The sequence below is a fragment of the Aulonocara sp. 'chitande type north' Nkhata Bay genome, linkage group LG23 (assembly GCF_057382095.1).
Source record: "Aulonocara sp. 'chitande type north' Nkhata Bay isolate Kocher_YH1m ecotype deep benthic linkage group LG23, A_spYH_male_GT1.1, whole genome shotgun sequence".
Taxonomy (NCBI): domain Eukaryota; kingdom Metazoa; phylum Chordata; class Actinopteri; order Cichliformes; family Cichlidae; genus Aulonocara; species Aulonocara sp. 'chitande type north' Nkhata Bay.
The window spans coordinates 40,593,372-40,613,120 of NC_141365.1; the positions used below are offsets into that span (position 1 = coordinate 40,593,372).

At 42.1% G+C, this 19,749-nt stretch overlaps 2 protein-coding genes across 3 annotated transcripts in view; both read left to right on the plus strand.

Annotated features, from left to right (window-relative positions):
* The window catches only part of appa (amyloid beta (A4) precursor protein a), a 35,297-nt gene extending 21,771 nt beyond the window's left edge, over positions 1-13,526 (plus strand). The window contains exons 7-17 of one of the 2 annotated variants that reach the window (XM_086281942.1): positions 381-548; positions 4,062-4,195; positions 4,821-4,895; positions 4,988-5,146; positions 5,547-5,675; positions 5,829-5,928; positions 6,767-6,979; positions 7,132-7,185; positions 8,215-8,306; positions 11,262-11,408; positions 11,873-13,526. In XM_086281942.1, the coding sequence (XP_086138068.1) occupies positions 381-548; positions 4,062-4,195; positions 4,821-4,895; positions 4,988-5,146; positions 5,547-5,675; positions 5,829-5,928; positions 6,767-6,979; positions 7,132-7,185; positions 8,215-8,306; positions 11,262-11,408; positions 11,873-11,974 (1,373 nt within the window). In that variant the 3' untranslated portion in view covers positions 11,975-13,526. The remainder of the gene's footprint in view (positions 1-380; positions 549-4,061; positions 4,196-4,820; positions 4,896-4,987; positions 5,147-5,546; positions 5,676-5,828; positions 5,929-6,766; positions 6,980-7,131; positions 7,186-8,214; positions 8,307-11,261; positions 11,409-11,872) is intronic. The other variant, XM_086281943.1, reaches the window with a different exon arrangement.
* A 3,497-nt stretch (positions 13,527-17,023) lies between these two features.
* On the plus strand, positions 17,024-19,102 carry atp5pf (ATP synthase peripheral stalk subunit F6). Its single transcript, XM_086283971.1, has 4 exons — positions 17,024-17,157; positions 17,761-17,930; positions 18,154-18,278; positions 19,001-19,102. Exons 1-4 carry the CDS (start codon positions 17,059-17,061, stop codon positions 19,027-19,029), a joined length of 423 nt encoding a protein of 140 aa, XP_086140097.1. The 5' UTR covers positions 17,024-17,058; the 3' UTR covers positions 19,030-19,102.
* Positions 19,103-19,749: the final 647 nt, after the last annotated feature.

The following is a 19,749-nucleotide window of genomic DNA, read 5'->3' on the forward strand; positions in this document are numbered from 1 at the left end:
CGCGATTGAACCTCGTGTTCTTCACCAATTAATTTCCTGCTGTCATTTTTCTCAGCGTGTTCATTTGTCATCTCACAGCTTTCATTAGCCACGTTTCACTAGAGTCAGAATTGGTTGTACAGCAATGTTTCTACATTAGCGTTAAATTGGTCTAAAGATTCAAACCCAGGCAGCATCAATAATGCGCAAAACTTAACTTTTTTTTTCCAGATGCTGTATTTATTTTTGTGTCCTTAAATTTAAATCTTTTTTTTTTTTCTTTGCAAAGACATCAATCAACGATGACACTCCAGCATGATTAACTACAGAGGTTTTCTGGGAATTTGTGGTTGATAAGTGTGTGTACGTGTGTGTGTGTGTGTGTGTGTGTGTCCTCCAAGATGTGTGCTGGGCCAGTGCAGAGACAGGTCCATGCCGGGCGATGCTGCCCCGCTGGTACTTTGACCGCGAGGAAGGCCGCTGTGTTCAGTTTATCTACGGCGGCTGTGGAGGAAACAGGAATAACTTTGAGTCAGAGGCGTACTGCCTGTCTGTCTGCAGCAGTGTCAGTAAGTCCAGCCTAAGGCAGCGTCTCGCTGGCTCAATTGCCAGTTGTTTTGTCCACAACTCCTCACTCTTTTTTTTACTCACCCGGTCTATCCCAGCTGTCTACTAGCCGCAAAACAAGTTTCTGAAGTTTCTTGCTCGCTGTGCCTCTCCTGCCTAACCGTTTCCTCACACTCTCCGTGTGTGTGTGTGTGTGTGTGTGTGTGTGTGTGTGTGTGTGTGTGTGTGTGTGTGTGTTTTTCCGTCAGGTAAATAAACATGTTTGCACCAAAAACTGACTCTACCTCTCCCGCACTTCTATTAAAAACACCTGCCTGACTGCCTGCACACTCACTCTTGCCTTTACTTTCACACCCACCGATGTCAGTGAGCAGGTTGGGTCCTTCTGGCGTGTCACGCCGAGCGTTTTGTGTGGGTGCACCTGTGCTTTAAAGCATTTCTATTTTCCAATACATTTAACTTTGGAACAGGTTGAACGTAGTTTTGTTTTGAAAGCTGTTAAGAGCTGGACATGCCTATTTTTTATTTTTATTTTAGCAGACAGCGCTGGAGCGAGGTGCCAACGCCTAAAAGCTCCAGTAACTGGTTAGATACACAGGGCTTATTTTCATGGACAGTTTGCTCCATGAACTAAATGGCATGCTTTATATTGCAAGAGCTGCACTGCTCTCCCCCTATGAAGCCTGTAGGATAACCAGTATAATTTCTATAATTACAGCTATTTCATGGCCATCATCTTATATATGACACTGCAGCATGAATACGATGCATAAAATCATCCAGGCACAAATAAATTTTGCAATAATCCTCACTCCGTTGCTTGTTACGCCCTCGCGTCCCTGATGTGGTGTGGGCTTGCTTACATTATTTCGTCCTCATCGCTGAGGAAAAAAGTTAAAGTTAATTCAGTCAATTCACCGAAATCAGATGTCAAATTACCCTTGTGCAATTTTGCAGAATGTGACACATTCCCCAGGTAGAGGTAAGGGGAAAAACTCATCAATGCAACATTACACGCTCACAGAGCATACCTGCCTCCCATCTCCACATTGTGATGATTGATTATCAGTGGTATCGCTGAAAATGGGGATGATTGCTCAATTATTTATTCTATATTTTGCTCCCACCTTGATGATACGTTGAATCGTCAGAGGTTTTTAATGGAAACTTGAAACTTGGGGGAGGAAAATTATTTATTTTCTGATTTATGTATTTTTCAGCGCCTCTGTGTTTGGTTAGACGCAATCACTGAGTCACAAACTGATTGGATTTCAAATGGTAACTCAGCCCTGGATTGCCAAATTACTTCCCCCTTGTTGTTGTTTACAGGTGTGCGTTTGTGTGTGTGACAGCGTGACATTGATTTCGCTTTTTCACTGTGTAAGGGTCAATGACCTTGCTCAATATGTGTGTTGGTGGTTGTGTGCATGTGTGCCCTGCGGCATTCTCTCTTTCTCCCCGTATTGTGATCTAATATAATCGATCATGTGTGTGAGTTCAGGATTTCTGCTCTGCTCTGAGCATGGTTTAGGTAAGAAAATGATGCACTGTAACCTTTGCCCTGAAGTCACACACATACACAGGCTCCCCACTTGGATGTTTTCTTAATGAATTCATTCACATGCAGACTCGGTGAGGCTGACATCGTGAGTTCTCTGCAGGGGACTGCAGGAAAACAATTACACCAACGCTACTGCACTGACAGATCAGTTTTTAGCGAGACATATAAATCCTAGCGTGCATGTTCCTGACATCTTTGCTCTATTCAGTCATCTCCTTTGTTACAATGCTTGGGTAACAATGCTTATAGTCCTGTCTACAAAAGAGCCTATTGTGTAGTGAGAAGTGGGTATTTTTGAAATGGCTCATATTGAAATTGGTTAGTTTCCCGTCCTTTTTTTTTTTTTTTTTTTTTTTTTTTTTTTTTTTCCTTCTTCTTCTTATCAGCCCTTTAGTGCAGTGCATTGATTTATTACTTGTCCAGGTAATGGAAACTAGCTATTGTAAGAGGCTTTATTTGGAAAGCACTTCATATTTTTGTGCAGCTATGAGATCAGTTAGCAAGGAAAACAAGGATAGAAATCAGGACTTAGCTGTTGAGTTTATAATGAGCAGTAAATCGATGCCATTATTAACATTATTATTATTATTAATTTATACCCCGCTGTAGCCTTTACAGCGCAGGAAAAGGCCACACCAATAAAGTGGAGCAAACGAAGACTAATTAAAGGGAAAAGATCACATTGTTATGATTACCGCAAAAACAAAGAATGCTGTAGAATCACTGCAGACGTGGATTATATCTAAAGAGGGAATTACTGGATCGCCACCCTAAATAACATCAAGGAACATTAAAGGGACATTTCATCCTGCATTCACACACAAATACATTAGAATGATGATTTGAACTGAATCAGTGGGGAACTGCTTTACAGGGACGTCTCCAAGCCTCTAATCCTGACATTTGGCCATCATAACAAACCCTCACCTCTACTCTAATTCAAAATTCAGCCTTAAAACCAAGATTTAATTCTTAAAACAGGTCTTAGAAAAGCTAAAATCTGGTCAAAAAGTGCAAACCTTCACAACATTACATCAGTATGATGCTCCAAAGCTCTTACAAATACAGCCGGATAAGTACAAGGGTATGTGACAAATGACTTCACTCCCGAGCTGTCGTCTGTTCGGAGCGGCACGTTTGCTTGTATGTGATGCATTTAGTGGAGATCTGTAGCTGTAATAAAAAATAACCTTGGCTATACTCTCGCTGAATGGACTTGATTCTAGTCTGTTTTAAAGGCAAGAGAGAAAAGTGCTTTTTGTAATTTGGGTGAACGAGGCCTTTAAAGGATTTGCGAGACCAGAGGCTAAGAAAACGCTCTGCTCAGGGTCAGACTGAATAACATCTCCCTGTTGTCTTTTCTCGCGTGTGTGTGTGTGTGTGTGTGTGTCTTGCGCAGTCATGTGCTCGCCTCAGACGTAACCAATTTCACATGATGCGCGACCTTCATGCGATCACACCGTCTCGTGCACTCAGATTCTCACACAAACCAACAACCGCTCTCGATGGCGCGTTTGTGAGAGATAATCAACTTTCCACTGATTAAATCCAGGTTTCACGCAATAACTGATCCAATTTATTTTCTTGTTGGTAAGACTATCACAATTTAGTGCGCGCCTCTGAGCCCACAGGATAAATTCCAGCATCTGTGGTTTGGCAGGAGAGCTCCATCACGCTCTGAATGAAGTTATATAAATGAGAGGGGTTTTGTTTCTCTTCTAGAAAGCACTGCGGGTCATCTGAGGGGCTCGCTCTTTCCCTTTCGAAGGGGGCTGCTTCCAGCTACAGCTGCTATCTTATATTCTTTCTCTCTTGAGCTCTCACTAACCCTATTAACCCTTTCTGAACTTGAGTGTTTGTGTGTGCTGAGACAGCTCTGCCAAATGAAAGTGTGCAGCAGCAGTGAGAAGCGTCGCTTAAAGTCTTTTTTTCCTTCATCTCAAATTCCACGCAGTTCCCACAGCAACGCCCAGCTCCTCCGATGCAGTGGACCACTACCTGGAGACGCCCGCTGACGAGAATGAACATGCACACTTCCAGAAGGCCAAAGAGAGTCTGGAGGCCAAGCACCGTGAGAGAATGTCCCAGGTACTCTGAGACTGGAATTTATTTATTTTCCTCATTAGACATTCATTTTAATAAATGTGATGTGCAGGGAAAACAGAGTATCAGGACAAAGATTTCACAGAATAGAAAATGGCAAGAGAAGGTATGTCAAGTAAAACAAGTAGGTGCGTTTGTTAATCCCTCCTGAGTGAGCCGACTGAGCCATTTCAACTTTAATTGTTTTCTTTAATCAACCGGCGGAGAGCCAGATGGCCCGCCGCGATGCGACAGCTTCCAGAGTTCCAGACGAGAGAGGCATCGTTTCATATATGCTCACACTTTGGTAAAGGGCTGAATAGGATTGGATAATCCCCCAAATAAGTCAGAGAGGGCAAAACAGATGTAGGATTTGCAATAATCGTTCTGGAGGGGATGTAACTGACCAAAAAAGGGGGAAACAAACTGTTTTTCATCCTCACCACACCGGTCTTTAAGCAAGCATCCACACCCTGTGATTTTTATCAGGGGAAACTCCTTCCTGCTGATATTCTGAGCACCGATATCGCACCGAAACCTCACTTGCATGTGAAGGATAAAAAGATGACAGTAGATTGACAGTTTGTTTTATTAATTTTATTTCATCTTTCCCTCCTTTGTTTGCCTTCAGGTGATGAAGGAGTGGGAAGAGGCCGAGCGGGAAGCCAAGACTCTTCCACGTGCTGAAAAGAAGGCTGTGATTCAGGTAAGGCGAGCATGTTCTGCCTGTGTGCTGTGTCATTGCCCCCCTCCTCCTCCTCTGATGCACACTTGGTAATTTCCTTTGTGTGTTTATAGCGTTTCCAAGAGAAGGTAGAAGCACTGGAGCAAGAGGCAGCCAGCGAGCGCCAGCAGCTGGTGGAGACTCACATGGCCCGGGTGGAGGCTCTGCTGAACGACCGCCGCCGCCTGGCTCTGGAGAGCTACCTGACTGCATTGCAGCAGGATCCACCCCGGGTAAGCGGCACGCACAGCTCAGCAGTGCTCTCCTGCTCGTATTAAAGCCACTTTGTAATAAACTGTGTGTCTTGTGGAAAAATGAACCATCTCCAGGTTGCTTTTTAACACTCCCGGCTCTTCATCTCTGCATCTCTCGTTCTGTTTTCTTTTGAAGTACGGCTCCCTTTTATCTGACCTGCTGCATAAATAAATCCCCCCGCATGTTTTCTGTTTTGCTAGACCTCTGTGTTTTGTTACAGTGCAACTGCACATTGCCAGTTTTTATGGAGGCTTTCAAAATTAGATTTCTAAAAACAGAATCAAAATGAAATTTTTAAAAGGCTAGGCTTGAAGTGACTGATTTCCTTCTGCTTCCTCTGCTCTTAACCAGCTGTCTTGTTTCCGCTGTCTCTTGCAGCCCCGTCATGTTTTCAGCCTGCTGAAGAAGTACGTGCGCGCTGAGCAGAAGGACAGGCAACACACCCTCAAACACTTCGAGCACGTCCGCATGGTGGATCCCAAGAAGGCCGCCCAGATTAGACCTCAGGTAGCATCAAACACGCTGAAAAATGATTGGACTTCTTTATTGTTTTTAGTGTAAAGTGTTGATTTTGTGCTTCCTGCTCTTTCAGTTGAATGGTTGTTTTTGTTTTTTTCTCTGGGAAACATAAAAAAACATCATATTTGATATGTTTAAAAGGTGCTGACCCACCTGCGCGTTATTGAGGAGCGCATGAACCAGTCTCTCGGACTCCTCTACAAAGTGCCCGGTGTGGCTGATGATATCCAGGACCAAGTCGGTGAGTTCCTCCACTGAAGACTCACTGAACTTCCACTATCAGCCATTTAAAATCAGCACAAGGAAACACAATGCAGACCAGGCAAATGTGATGGAACTACAGGGAGTGACGCTGACGTACATTTAACCGAGACTCAGTGGAGATGACCCGTGGGTGGGAGAAAGGCAGGGGAAGACGCACTGGTCTGATTACATGTAATAGAGATTGAATGCTCTAAATTCCAGCCTGCAAAACGCTTTTATTTTTTTATTTTTCCCCTCTCTCTGATGAGGGCATTGGAGCCATTTGGCCTAATTCTTCTGTTAGGAGTCAAATGAAACTGTTCGCTGGGAAGATAAATCCCCCTCCCTCCCCTCCCCCTCCTCTCCATTTGCTAGGTTTCTGTGGGTTTTTGGGTTTATTGGAGTTGTGTGCGTCATGTGGCCATCTGTGTCTCTATCTTGGAGACACAGTCTGTCACAGTCTGTACCGCCCGGCCAAAAAAACGGGAACAAACACACAGAAGAGAAACCCCTCACTTAGCCTTTGCTAAACATCAGGTCTGTTAAAGGAAGATTTCTCCTTCTGACACAGAAACATTTGCGTAGGTAGACAGTGTGAGATTTCATATTTAAAGAATCATTTAGCAAACAAATTAGTCTCCCCTTTAATTCTAACTGGCATCGGAAATATTCTCACCATATTGTGTTGAAACAACAATAGAGTCACATGACAAGTGAATAAATGATGCTGCTTCCTTTCTTGTTTCCACCTCCTGTTTCTCTCCCCTCTTGACTCCTGACCTCTATCCTTCCTTCCTTCCCGTCTTCCTGCCTCCCTCCTGGTTGTGTTCACACAGAGCTCCTGCAGAGGGAGCAGGCAGAGATGGCTCAGCAGCTGGCTAACCTGCAGACAGACGTAAGGGTGAGCTATGGAAATGACGCCCTGATGCCCGACCAGGAGCTGGGAGATGGCCAGACCGACCTGTTGCCGCAGGAAGACACTCTGGGACTGGCTGGAGTCGGCTTCATTCACCCTGAGAGCTTCAACCAGCCCAATACCGACAACCAGGGTACTTTCTGAAGCACCGCATTGTCATAACGAGTGGTAGCTCTAGTAGCTAACAAATTAGCCTCCAAAATGCATCACAATGATATTCTAGCTCCTTTTTTTAGGTTGGACAACGACTGAAAAGTGAAATCTCTCTGTGCCTTCCCCTTTTAGTTGAGCCAGTAGACTCCCGCCCCAATCTCGACGGAGGCATTCCAACACGACCAGGTTGGTGCTTTTGTTTAACAATGACCAGTAGTGATGTGTTCAGATGACAGATCAAGAGTCATTTTAGGTGGAAGCCGACAGCAACGTGTCAACAGTGTGTTAGGAAAAATCCAGCTATCCTCTGTCCCCTCTAGTGTAAAGGTAGCATAAGGTGTAAACAGCTGATTCAATTACAAATGTGCAGTATGGTCTTTAAAGACCATGGAGGACTAGTAATGTTACCAATTTATAATAACTCATGCAGGCTCTTTGTAGCTCATCATTTCAACTACTTTGATGCTTTTTTAACTTTCTGAATCAGCGATGCCAAACTCATTTTACATCGTGAACCACATGCAGCCCACTTTGATCTTCAGTGAGCCGGACCAGCAAAATTCCTCTTTCTGTCAGTGTGAAGGAATTTAGCTGCACAGCAGACAGCTGCTGACGCCCCGGCTCTAAATGATGTGTTGTAACTAAAATGGTAACGTTTGATAACATTAGTGAATATTTTTAGGTGTGACTAATTTACAGTGTGTGTTAGAAAGGGATGTGAGCATCTGTAGTTTGATATTAATGTTATTCAGTACATAATGATTCCCTCGGGCCTGTAAGCCATTTCCAGCTCGGGTATAAATCATAAAGTGCTTTAGGTCATGTGATTTGGTGCATGCGAGTGCTGAGCTGAAGTGGTTTTGAGGCTAGCAGAAAATATTTGCTCAGGTTATACAAGATTCTGAGATTGTTTTGAAGTACACTGTAGAAGTAAAGGCACCACAGCATGTTCTCCTCAGAGTCAATATTTGCACACAGCCGGCTCCACTTGACCTCCATTGAGGCGCAGGTGTGGCTGTTAAGAGATTGGTGGTGCAGCTGCACGCGGTCTATGCATCCTGCGTATGCCGTGCTCTTTTCTATTCGTACTGCTGGTGCAGTCGGCTCTCCGCTATCCAGTGTGCTTCAGTCAGAGCTTTTTATTTCAGCAGGAGAACGAGAGAGTGGCTTAATGTCACCATCTATAATAGATTGTACTTTTTCTTCCCTCGCCAGTGACTGGAATGAAGATGGAAGCTATTCCTGAGATGCGGATGGAGACTGAGGACAGACAGAGCACAGAGTACGAAGTTCGCCACCAGAAACTGGTGAGCAAAGGCGGAGCCGTGCAGATATGCAGACTTGTTTGGGATTCGCTGATCTGAATATTCAGGCTGCTTAATAAGCCCACAGAAATAGACGCAGGCATGCGCACACACATAAAAATGCATATTACTCACACATGCGGGTTTTGCACTCTGCCCCCTTCTCCTCCACGCACATACACATATGCTCCACTTTGTCCTCCTGGTAAACTTCCCAAGGTTGTCACCATGGAGACAGGTGCCCATGGAGACATCCGTGATAATGCGTGCGTCACACTCGATGTGCTCCTCTCTGAAAAATAAATAAATGAATCCTGTGCCCTCTGATCGGGGAAGTTTGATGCTGTTAATATCGCTAAGTTCTGCACGCACTCATTAATCTCATCCAGTGTTGTAATCCCAGAACAAAAAAACCCCCCTCAATCCATCCTCAGTCAAATCCAAATCCACGTACCTTATTCCTCTCACCTAAAGGCTTCAAATCCCTTAATCCCTACATTTTATTACATATCACATTTTTGGCATTCACAGTGAGCAGTCAGTGTGTCAGGCTGCCTCTTTAACTCGTCTCCTTAATTTGATATTCACAGTAGCAAAATTTTGTGCCGGTTGAGGAGGTTTCTGTCCCGTTATCCCTGCTGAAGATATCAGGAGGTGTTTTTATTTTCTTTTTTTCTTTCCCATTCAGTGAAGGTTCTATTTATCATTGTAAAATGTGAAAAATGAGTCCCACCGAGCACCCGTTATTCTGTGACAGATGTGCTGAAGCTCTCATTTTGTTTGGTTATTTATTTTTTTAATAGTTTTGTGTTGGAGCTGAGTCATTGTGCATCAGTGCTGTGCTCTGCTTTCAACCCATTATTACTTTTCTATCCATTTGCTTGCTTTGCTTATAAACAACCAAAGTAATGTGAGTGTTAAAAATCTCAAATTGGAAGTTAATGACCTTAAACCAAAGACGACTTATAAAAGACGGCACAAGTAACACGATGGGAATTCCTGTTTTGGAGCGACCAGGGTGCAAAATTACCCGCTGTTTTTAATAAGAGGTTTGGTTAGAAATCTGCATCCTTAAACTGCACAGGTCCATCACACAGGCACAGATATATGGCAGTTTGTGCTGGAGAACTATGAGGGGACTGTTAGTTCAGGTGACTGTACAGAAATTATTTATGTGATAAATCCAAAAGGCACCAACACCACAAATGTGGTCAGAAGGTTCAGTTCAGTGACTCGCAAGCAGTTATGCTACAGCTACTTGTCAAAGTGGACACACCTCTAATAATGGGTGACTTGGCGTTACGGAAAATCCAGTTGTCCCTGTAGGGCACTCTGTAAATTTCTTGATCGCTGTGATGATGCGTTTGAAATGCCAAAAACGACAACAACCAGCTAATCTAAGGAGACTACATATGAGTAATCCATGACCAGCTGTGACAGTAGAATAAGATTACATTTAAAATGGACTGACGTGCTATCTCAGTAAGAAACCATAAATAACTACACACAACACATCATGTTTTTTGTGGCTTAAAGCAAAGAAATATCGACCAGTATATCAGATTTTTTAATCACCAGGCATCAGCATTGGTCCTATAATAGATTGGCTCTGTCGCTGCCAATCATTTTAACACAGTAGTTTACAGTGATATACTCACTCTTGGAATCAGCCTCAAGTGACCATTCAAAGAATTGCATGTATCCATAAATCTGCAAATTCTGTGTGATGTAGCATAACTTAAGCAGCAAGGAAGGTGATAAGTAAATAGCATTAGCAGACAATTGAAGTTCTTTTTAAGCATACTTTATTGCTAGCATCTCCCTTTTACCATAAAACAATCAATCAGGCATACAAAAATCCCACTGGCAAGACTTTGCCCACACCTGACCTCGTTAGTCCCTACCATTGAAACAAAATAGGTCAAACCAAATAATACAATTCTAAACAAAGAACAGGAATAAAGTCATGCATGAAACTGACAAACTCATTTACTCAACTAAATGGTTTTTAAAGTAAAACACTGCATACAATATAACTCAAAAGGCTACTTTAAAGAAAACAAACAGTACTATACAAAATGAAAAACCCTCCATTTGGTTACACCCAGTGATGCAATCATTGACCTCATGACCCTATATAAACAGGAAGTAGTGGGCGGCCCTTCCCATACACCTGTCTCACATATAGGACCTGAATGCACAACATGGACACCATGGTAAGTATAACCAAAGAAACATAATATAACAGACATGTGCCTGTAAACAGAAGAAAATTCAGATGATCTGATGGTTAGTAGTGTTTGCTTTAAAACACATGCATGGATGTAAAGGATGTAACTACTGCTACCACAAACAAAACCCAGGATAGTGTGTGTTAAGAGAAGTTACACCAGCAATGTCTAAATTAAAGCATTATGGCTGACTGTAAAAATAACAGAACACAAAATAACAATATATGCAAGTGACAAATGGCAAATTAATTCTGTCCTAGCCACTTTGTCACACTCTGACAGAAGTTAGTTTTCGTGTGTGTGTGTGTGTGTGTGTGTGTGTGTGTGTGTGTGTGTGTTTTTAAGTGTTCTGTTGGTGCTGCGTCATTGCATTGATGCTTTTTTTTTTTTATGCTGTGCTATTCTTTCTGTAAATCACTCGACATCCGCAGTAAGAAAATATTTCCATCCAAAAAAAGCTGCCCACATCAAGTCGTCTTCACTTTTTTTTTTTTTTTGTGTGCGTGTGTGTATTGTCTTTGTTCCCGAGCAGCTATTCTCAAGCTAAATTTGACTCCGTAATGACAAAAATGACAAGAAGAGGTAGGAGATGTAATTAAACCCAGCAAGCACAGCAAAAGATGTGAGGAAACGAAGCGAGTGCTGACCTCGAGAATATCGCTTAAATTCACACAATCTGTTGTGTGTTGTGCCACTGACTGATCACCTGACCGCTCGGCACCCACAGGTCTTCTTCGCAGAGGATGTGGGCTCCAACAAGGGCGCCATCATCGGCCTGATGGTCGGAGGCGTCGTCATAGCAACCGTGATCGTCATCACCCTGGTGATGCTGAGAAAGAAACAGTACACCTCCATCCACCACGGAGTCATCGAGGTGAGAAACAGCTGACCCGCGCGTTCGTCGGTGTGGCGTGTGAGGAGGATGCTGTGCATGCACTGGTGCTTTTAAGCCATTTGTGCAGCACCACGTAGAAACAAAGTATCCAGATTTTTGTGTCGCTGATAAAGGCTTTAAAATGTGCTGCACGAATGCTAAGCTGTGCAAAAAAATTAGTTTTAATTATATCTGCTTGGTAAATATAATTGGATTAAAGCCTGTTACCGATTAATTTCCTGCTTTTCTTTTTTTAATTATCTGTGTTTATCATTTCAGAACTTTCATTAGATGTTTAATTAAAAAAAATACGATAGCCAGCGCAGCCTGGTTACTCTTAATGTTTTCCCAGAAGCAGTAAAAAGGTCTTAAAATGTAAATTGTGTTTACATTACGCCACAGGACCTATTTTGCTTGTAACCTCCCTCCCCTTCTGTCTCCCCCACCCCTTGGCTCTCCTCCAGGTGGATGCTGCCGTCACCCCCGAGGAGCGCCACCTGTCAAAGATGCAGCAGAATGGTTACGAGAACCCAACCTACAAGTTCTTCGAGCAGATGCAGAACTGAGGAGGATATCACATGTACACATACGTAAACACACACAAAAAAACAACAACAAATGCACACAAACCATTCTCATCCCACACATCGTCACCTCCCCTTACCTTCCCTCCTCTTCCCTTCCCCAGCCCTCCCTTCAACCAAAAGACGGATCTTTAAGTGACTGAAATAGTCAGTTACGAGCACAAGGAGCGACTGTAGCATGGGTCTTTTTTTTTTTTCTTTCTTTCTCTTCTCTCTCTCTTTTTTTCTTACACTGCGGCCAAGCCACTCTGCACCAAGTTTGTTCACTTTACTGGAGCAAGACGCCTTTTTAATTAAAGGAAGGAGTTTTTATACGTTGCTCCGTCAGGGCCTGCTGATGTATGGAGGGGAAAGAAAAACCTTAAAACAAGCAAAGCCCCTGCCCGGTGCATGGAAACAAACCCGTTCTCTTGGGGAAGACGAGCACACGTTCGCTCTCTCTCAACACTGATTCAGGGCCAGTGTGTAGTTGGGTTTATTATGTTTATTTTTAGGCTCGGGTCGCTTTTAGGTGTGGACTTTGTAAGCAGATCCGACCGCTGATCAGTAGGGCGTTTAGACGCATGCTGGCCACGGCCTTTGTTATTAAAATAATTTAAAAAATTGTTGCATGCAGAATCATCAGAATCGAGCAGTTTCCTCTGAATCGTTTTTGTTTTTGCGTATTCGTAATGATTATATGATTTTGGAAATATAGCAGCACCATGATTTTTACGAGGCCCAGTGTTTTCCTCGCCTACTGCACCACTACTGCACACTCTCTACAGTCTACACTGGAGTATAAATGAGCCTCCTCTCCCTCCCTACTCCTTGGATCCTTCCCTTCCTCCCTCCCTTCATCCTCTCCCTTAATTTTTTTGTTTTTTTTGTTTTGTGCATTCATACAACAGCTGGGCTGTGTTAAGTCACACAAGGCTCTTAAGGATATCTGAAGATGCTGATTCTGATGATGATGGTGAATATGTTGATGATTATGACGACGGTAGTAATCATGTATTCTGAATGAGCTGTTTTTATTTTAAAGTTGTTTTTTTTCTCTCTTTATCGTTTTCCAGTTTTGTTTTTCAAAAAAGACCGAAAACGGAGGAAAAAAAAAAAAGATGTAAAGTCCTTTTTTTAAATTACGTGTAATGTTACAGAAGTAATGCTGAAGTCTTAGCTGTTCCTATGTAGTGCATGACAACAATGACAACAGGATTTGGAAGTTTCAAGAAAATAAAAAGGGGGGAAAAAACAAAACACCACCACATGGAGATCTTACAGCTGCTCTCTCTCGAGATCATTTCTCACTTATAGATTGTCATTCTAGCAAGATTGTACATTTAGTATGTTCTCGTGATCACGTGACTTTAAAAACAATGATGAAAAATATATATAAATCTAGATGAACGGGCTCTGCTTTGATATCATGTAAAGAAAAAAAACACATTTAAAAGATATGTTTTTGTTTTTTGTTTGTTTTTTTTCCTCCTCCTTCTTTTGCCGTTTAAGTGCGATCCTCATACATATATATATATATATATATATATATATATATATATATATATATATATATATATATATATATATATATATATATATATATATATATATATATATATATATATATATATTTTTTTTTTTTTTTTTTTTTTTTTTTTTTTTTTAATCCTGCTACTTTCCAGAAGCTGCAGGAGAGGGAGCCGGCTTCATCTCTGTATATTATTCTCGTTCACTGAAGTATATAATGTTAAATGCTTCGGAAATCACTCCTCTTGGTTTCTTGATCATTTCATGCTAGGTTTTTTTTAATAAGGGCATCGTATGTCAGTTAAGAGTGTATGTTGTTTGGGGAAGGCGGGGGGTGGGGGTGAAGGCGGGGAAACACGTGAGGAGTCTGTTATGGAGGTTAAGATCATCTCGGCGTGTACGTGTTTTCATTTTTAGTCTGGTGGTTCATCCAGTTGTAAGCCGACGCAGTCTCTTTTGTTTGGTTTTGTTTTTTCTTCTGCGGATAGAACAGGTGGAGTTCTGAGAAGAGGAGGTGGTGGAGGTAGAGAGGAAATGACTTGCAGTTCCGGTTGGATAGCCAGGCAGGCAGTCTGTGTGTGTGTGTGTGTATATATATAATGGATTTTCACCCCCCCACCTCGGCACCTCCCTCCTCTTTCGACTTCCCTTTCCTTCAGGCATGCTGCTCACCTCTCTGCCATCATCTCACACTTGACTCCTGAAAGGCAGCGTTGATGATGATGATGATGATGATGATGATGATGATGATGATGGGATTTACCATCAAGAGCTGACGGCAAATCCGGGGGCTTGGGGTGGGGGGGCAAAGCAGCGATCCAATGTTGGTCAGAGGTAGGCAAGAAGCCCCTGTTCAGCATTATCAGGTCAGCTCATGCTTGACGGGTGGTCACCGTGTTAACACTGTGTGGAAGGAGACGCACTGTGGCCTCTCGCTGAGATCCGTGAGGAAATGGCGAGTAGAACATGTAGATATGGGGGCTGCAGAGGGATGAGTGTGTGTGCTTTTCGGAGGGTGCTCATTAGAAGCCCAACAGAGGGCAGTAGAGTAGAAGAGGAAGCAGGATTATCTTTCTTTTACTTTTTTTTTTTTTTTTTTCCTGTGGGTTATCTTATTGGTTTTGTTTTCCACTGTGTAATATTGTGCAGGCCATTTGCATTGACTGGGAAAATGCTTTCTACACTGTATTCCATAATAAAGTTTTGAATGTACATATAAGTGCTGTGTCTCTGTGATGTTTCTACTATTAATGCTCAAAAACAGGCATAAGCATCCAGTTTAATTCTAATAATTCACATTTGTCTGTTTTTAAATATCAAAAGAGTGGCCCCACTACAAGGACATTTTTTCTTATCTTGGGTAAGGAGGCCAAAGGTCATTCTCAGACAGAAAACAGCAGAGTGGAGCTGACAGGGATTCAGAGTGTTGCTCCGGCGTGGGTCTTAACTTCCAGACGCAGCTGAACCCAGGTCATCTTGTTAAAGGTTAACTGGAACACAGGCAGTGTTTGAACAGGACCTGATCCTCACTGTGAGAAGGCAACAATTAAACTGCATATCTATGAGTTTTATTTTGGCTACTTTGTGACTTTCTGGCAAATGTAACTCTGTAAATGAGCGGAGTCAAAACTAAACACTAAAAAGTCAGGGAAAACAAGTTTTTAAAATAAAATTGCCAAGTTGGCCATGGGACAAGCCAAGATGTCACAGTGAGTGATAGACCGTACTGGGCCAAAGTCTTGAGTCATCCATCATTTCTTTATATTTTGCTTCCAAGGAGGCAGACGTTCTAATTTTAACTCCTCCATTTAAAAGTAATTCACTGTTTACTGACCACTTTCACCATTTTTTTTCCCGCTTTGTTTAGTGAACACATTCAATTCAACTCTTCACTCACTTTTCACTTTCATGCTTTTGTTGAGCTATTTCAAATGTTACTGCGTACTTTGAGCAAAGCATTTAAATTAAAACCACACTATCATTTTCCGCTTCTAGTTCATAATTTCAGTTAGCTTAAACACGTCAAGATGGCTAACAATTTTGACTGTTTACCCCCACCCTTTTTACCTTAATACTTTTGCCAACTAGACTACAAAGTCTTGAGCCACCCCTCGTTTCTTTGTTTTGCTTCCAATGAGCCAACCTTTCTTTTGTTTTGTTGTTTTGATGACCTTCTATGAAACATTCAAGCATAAAGAAGGCATTTAACTCAAGGTATGAACCAATTTTGTGTTGACACATAAAAGACAACTTTTCAAAAATACTATTTTAAATTGGATCTTGAGACACTTTGCCAGCAGCCTCTTACAAAAGCAAATCACCTGTTCCCATTTCTTTGGTTAAATCCATGATAACAGCCTAACAGGCATAAAATTATATTTTTTGACCAACAATGTGATTCCCAAAGAGCAATTAACCAGAAATGTTGGCTATGTCAGCATGGTGTGCAATGTATCCTTAAAAAAATCTGAGGAAACTGGACAAGTGGAAGACAAAAGAAGAAGCAGTAGGCCTCAATAAATTATCTACAGCAGGTGAGCCATATCCAAAATTGGAATAAATATCTGAGAGATGCATTTGGCCCTTCATTTGGTCCACCTAATGTTCACTGAAGCTTTATTAGAATTTTTTTCACTGGGACGGTGGCTGCCAGGAAGCTATTCTTAAGAAAATGCTTAGGTATGCTAAATTAGTAAAGAACTGGACAGTGGCAACAAGTCTGATGGGGTGACTAATCCAAAATGTGTATTTTTTGTTCAAATTGTTGTCCGTGTGTACAGTGGAGGTCAGTGTGTCCAACCACCATGGAGGCTTTGTCATGGTTTGGTGCTGAATTCAACTAGTGCATTGGAGAGCTTGTCAATACTGACAGAACAGATTTTCATCCATTATGTTACCATGTGAAAAGTATATGACTGACAGCGGCTTCATTTTACATGACATGCATGACAGTGATCCCAAACACAATGCCAATGCAATAAAAACAGACCTAAAAAGACAAGACGCACAATGAACACTATCAGTCATGGTCAGAGCTCAACATTATTGAAGCAGTGTGGGATCATCTTGACCACGAACAGAACAAAGTGCAGGAATATCCAAAAAAAAGCTTTGAATGTCCTCCATGAAGCCTGGAGAATTATCCCTGAAGCCTACTTAAAGACATGAGAAGAAAGATGCCAGAGAGAGCTCAGACTGTGATGAAGAATAAAACTGATTATAACTATTTCCAGTTTTTACAGCAAGATTTGAAGACCGATAGGGGTGGCTCAAGACTCCTCCATAAACACAATAGCTAAGTTACAGTGAAGGTGGAATTCGGCAAGAAGTAAACTAACAAGAGAAATGCATTAATGTGATAAAATGAACATCTTTCCACGGCCAATTAGAAGGCCATAGTAGAGATTTTCAATAGAAAGAGTCATTTACAACCATGTCACTTTAATTTAGCAAGAAAAAATGCTTCTGTTAGTCATTTTAAGTCAAACTTCGTTGACCTCTTTCGACTGTAATTTGAGATCAAACTGAGCGTGCGCAGTCCTGCGCATATAGAGTTAATGCGTGACGTTCGCGAACGCCTCCTGTCAACAACGAACTCCCACAATTCACCGCGGTCCTTCACATTTGGCTCTGTTGCTCTGGGTGTCAAATCCAAGGTGAGTACGGTGTCTTAAAAAGAAAAGCTATCAAACATTTAACTTCACCTCTTCTGTCACGACGCTCTGCGTACACAGATACGTGCACGGTGGTGCGTTTGGTGAGAGCGGTGGTGTAACACACCGCGGTACATCAAACCGTATAAAAATGTCCGAACGCTCCCTAGTGTCAGCTAAAGCTAGCTTAGCATGTTAGCATAAGCCGCTGTTTTGTCATTTGAATGAAGGAAACGTCAAGTGTTGACCAGCAAGCAGCAACTCAGTAAAGCCGATCTAACATCTTGTAGTTATAGTAACTCTGTTTCTATAGACTGGGTGTTTGGGTTAGTAGCAAACTGAGTGTGCTAGTTAGCTATGCTCTGCCTTTGACGTGAACTAGCTAATGCTAAAGGCAGCTAGTGGTACTGATTGATAGGGAATTAGTAAAAGATAGCAAACATGTCCATGTGAAAGCGGAATTAAAGACTTTAACACGCAGGGAAAAAAATGCGTTTATCACTTATTGAGGGGTGTAATTTCAAGCCCTCAGAGTACTTTGTACCAGCACATTTCGTCCAAAATCAGTTTAAATGTCACCCAAACTCGACGCTTTGGCTCCTTCAGATGGCTCTGCACCGGTTATTCCAGCTGTCCTCCGTGCTGCGCTCTGCCGTGAGCCTGACCCTGCGCAGGAACATCGGCATCTCTGCTGTCCTCTTCCAGCGGGCCAAGGAGCTCGACCCCGTCCAGAAACTGTTCCTGGACAAGATCCGTGACTACAACAGCAAGGCCAAGTGAGTTGGTGATACCTCCAGCCACTGACAGACAAGTTTGAATAAAGTTTAGCAAACAGACTTCCAGCTCAGAGGTCAGCCGTTGGCAAAACATTAACTTTAAATGTCCTTTGGGTGCGCTCTGGCATGCACTTCACTAACATCTGTTCAAACAGCATCTCCTCCTCTTGCTGCAATCGTGCTCAGAATGTTGAACATTTTTTTGATGCCTTTGCTCTCCCAGGACTGCTGGTGGCATTGTGGATGCAGGTCCAGCTTATCAGAAGAATCTGGGTGAAGAAGTAATCAAACTGCAGAGACTATATGGAGGAGGAGACCTCAACAAGTTCCCTGAATTCAAATTCACAGGTCTGTTTGGGCTCATGGGCTCAGCAAGTGCAGTTTGCTGAATAGTCTTTAATACTGTAGTTACAGTTTAGGTAAAAATATTTATCACTAAAGGTTTCCTTGCCACAAGGGGTCGCCACAGTGGGTAGGTCCCACAGCACTTCATTTCAAAGGGGATTTGTGTCTCTGGAGTTGAACCAGCGACCTTTCGCTTACCACTACAGCACTGGAGGCACTAAGCCTGTAAAAATGTTTTGATTTGTTTCTTTCCAGTTTAAATGAATCTTTGGGTTACTGACATAATGCGGTCGTTCTTGTTTTGTGTTATTTAAGCAAATGCCTAAAACGTGTTATTTTATGGTTAAAACTGTGCCTTTTGTTACTGATTATCGAGAAGGCGCAGGACTACAGTGACAATGGCATGTGCTTATTATGCCACAGTTGTTCCCTTCATAAATATTTATGCCTTTGCTACAGAGGAGGCAGTCTGTGATTTGAGTCTTGGGTCTATAAATAGCGTAGATGTTGTCATCAAACACAGCCAGATGACTTGCTTGAAATTGGGTCAGAAAGATTTTATTTTTTAACTTCAATGTGTTTTTGATGAAGTGAATAGTAGCCACTTTTTGTATATTTCTATACCTTTATTTTTATTTTTGTTTTAGATGTCAGAATAATCACTAATATTGCAGTGCAGGAGGAAGTGATTCACATTTTTTTCCATCTTGTCTATTTTTTTGCAGAGCCGAAGTTTGACGAGGGCGCCAAGTGAATGATGTGCATGTTGTGTATCTCCTACCTGTCACAAAATATGTTGTATTTAATAAAAAAGATAGTGGACTGAACTACGAGATCTTTGTGACTCTATAAATATGTTGTGATTGAGGCTGTGTAGTAAAATCTGGACCTAAAAATCTGAATGACTAATTTCCAGACACTCGCCCTCAAACCATGAATTTGTGCCAGGAAATGAGGGCTGCTTAGGAACTTGTATAACTAGGCCTGCACATTTTCTGCATGTCTATAAATCTGTCCCCGGGCTACTATTAAAAGACTAAAGATGTCAACATTATTTACTTTTTCCTTTGGAGCTGAAAAATGTTTAATAGCAGTTTCCCTCAAATAACCGTTTGTCGGATTGGACAAATGCAAACAAGCTCAGAACTCGAAGGAGGTTTGATTAGAAATACTGAAAGACATCCAGCTGCAGTGACACTCCCAGAACATATGGTGAGGCACAGTTAATTTAATTTTTTAATTTATATGTAGATATCCAAAAAGCAGCAAGCCAAATGTTGGCTGACCTAGATGCAAACTGGCTGTCAATCTGCACCGTTCTTGAGCGTTCCCCGTTATGACAAGGTCAGCGATGCATTTAAGCCTTTCCGTGATGAATGTTTTGAAACCCCAAAATAGCATCAGAAAGGGCAAGTTTCTGTCTGACCTGGTGCCTAAATTTTTTAGACTGTGCAGCCAGCCTTTAAAGCTGCGC

Bases quoted from the DNA above. Each gene is read 5' to 3' on its own strand.
- atp5pf (XM_086283971.1), top strand. From the start codon at position 17,059: ATGCGTGACGTTCGCGAACGCCTCCTGTCAACAACGAACTCCCACAAT. The intron at 17,158-17,760 runs GTGAGTACGGTG...TGGCTCCTTCAG, and splicing joins CTCTGGGTGTCAAATCCAAG to ATGGCTCTGCACCGGTTATT. The intron at 17,931-18,153 runs GTGAGTTGGTGA...TTGCTCTCCCAG, and splicing joins GACTACAACAGCAAGGCCAA to GACTGCTGGTGGCATTGTGG.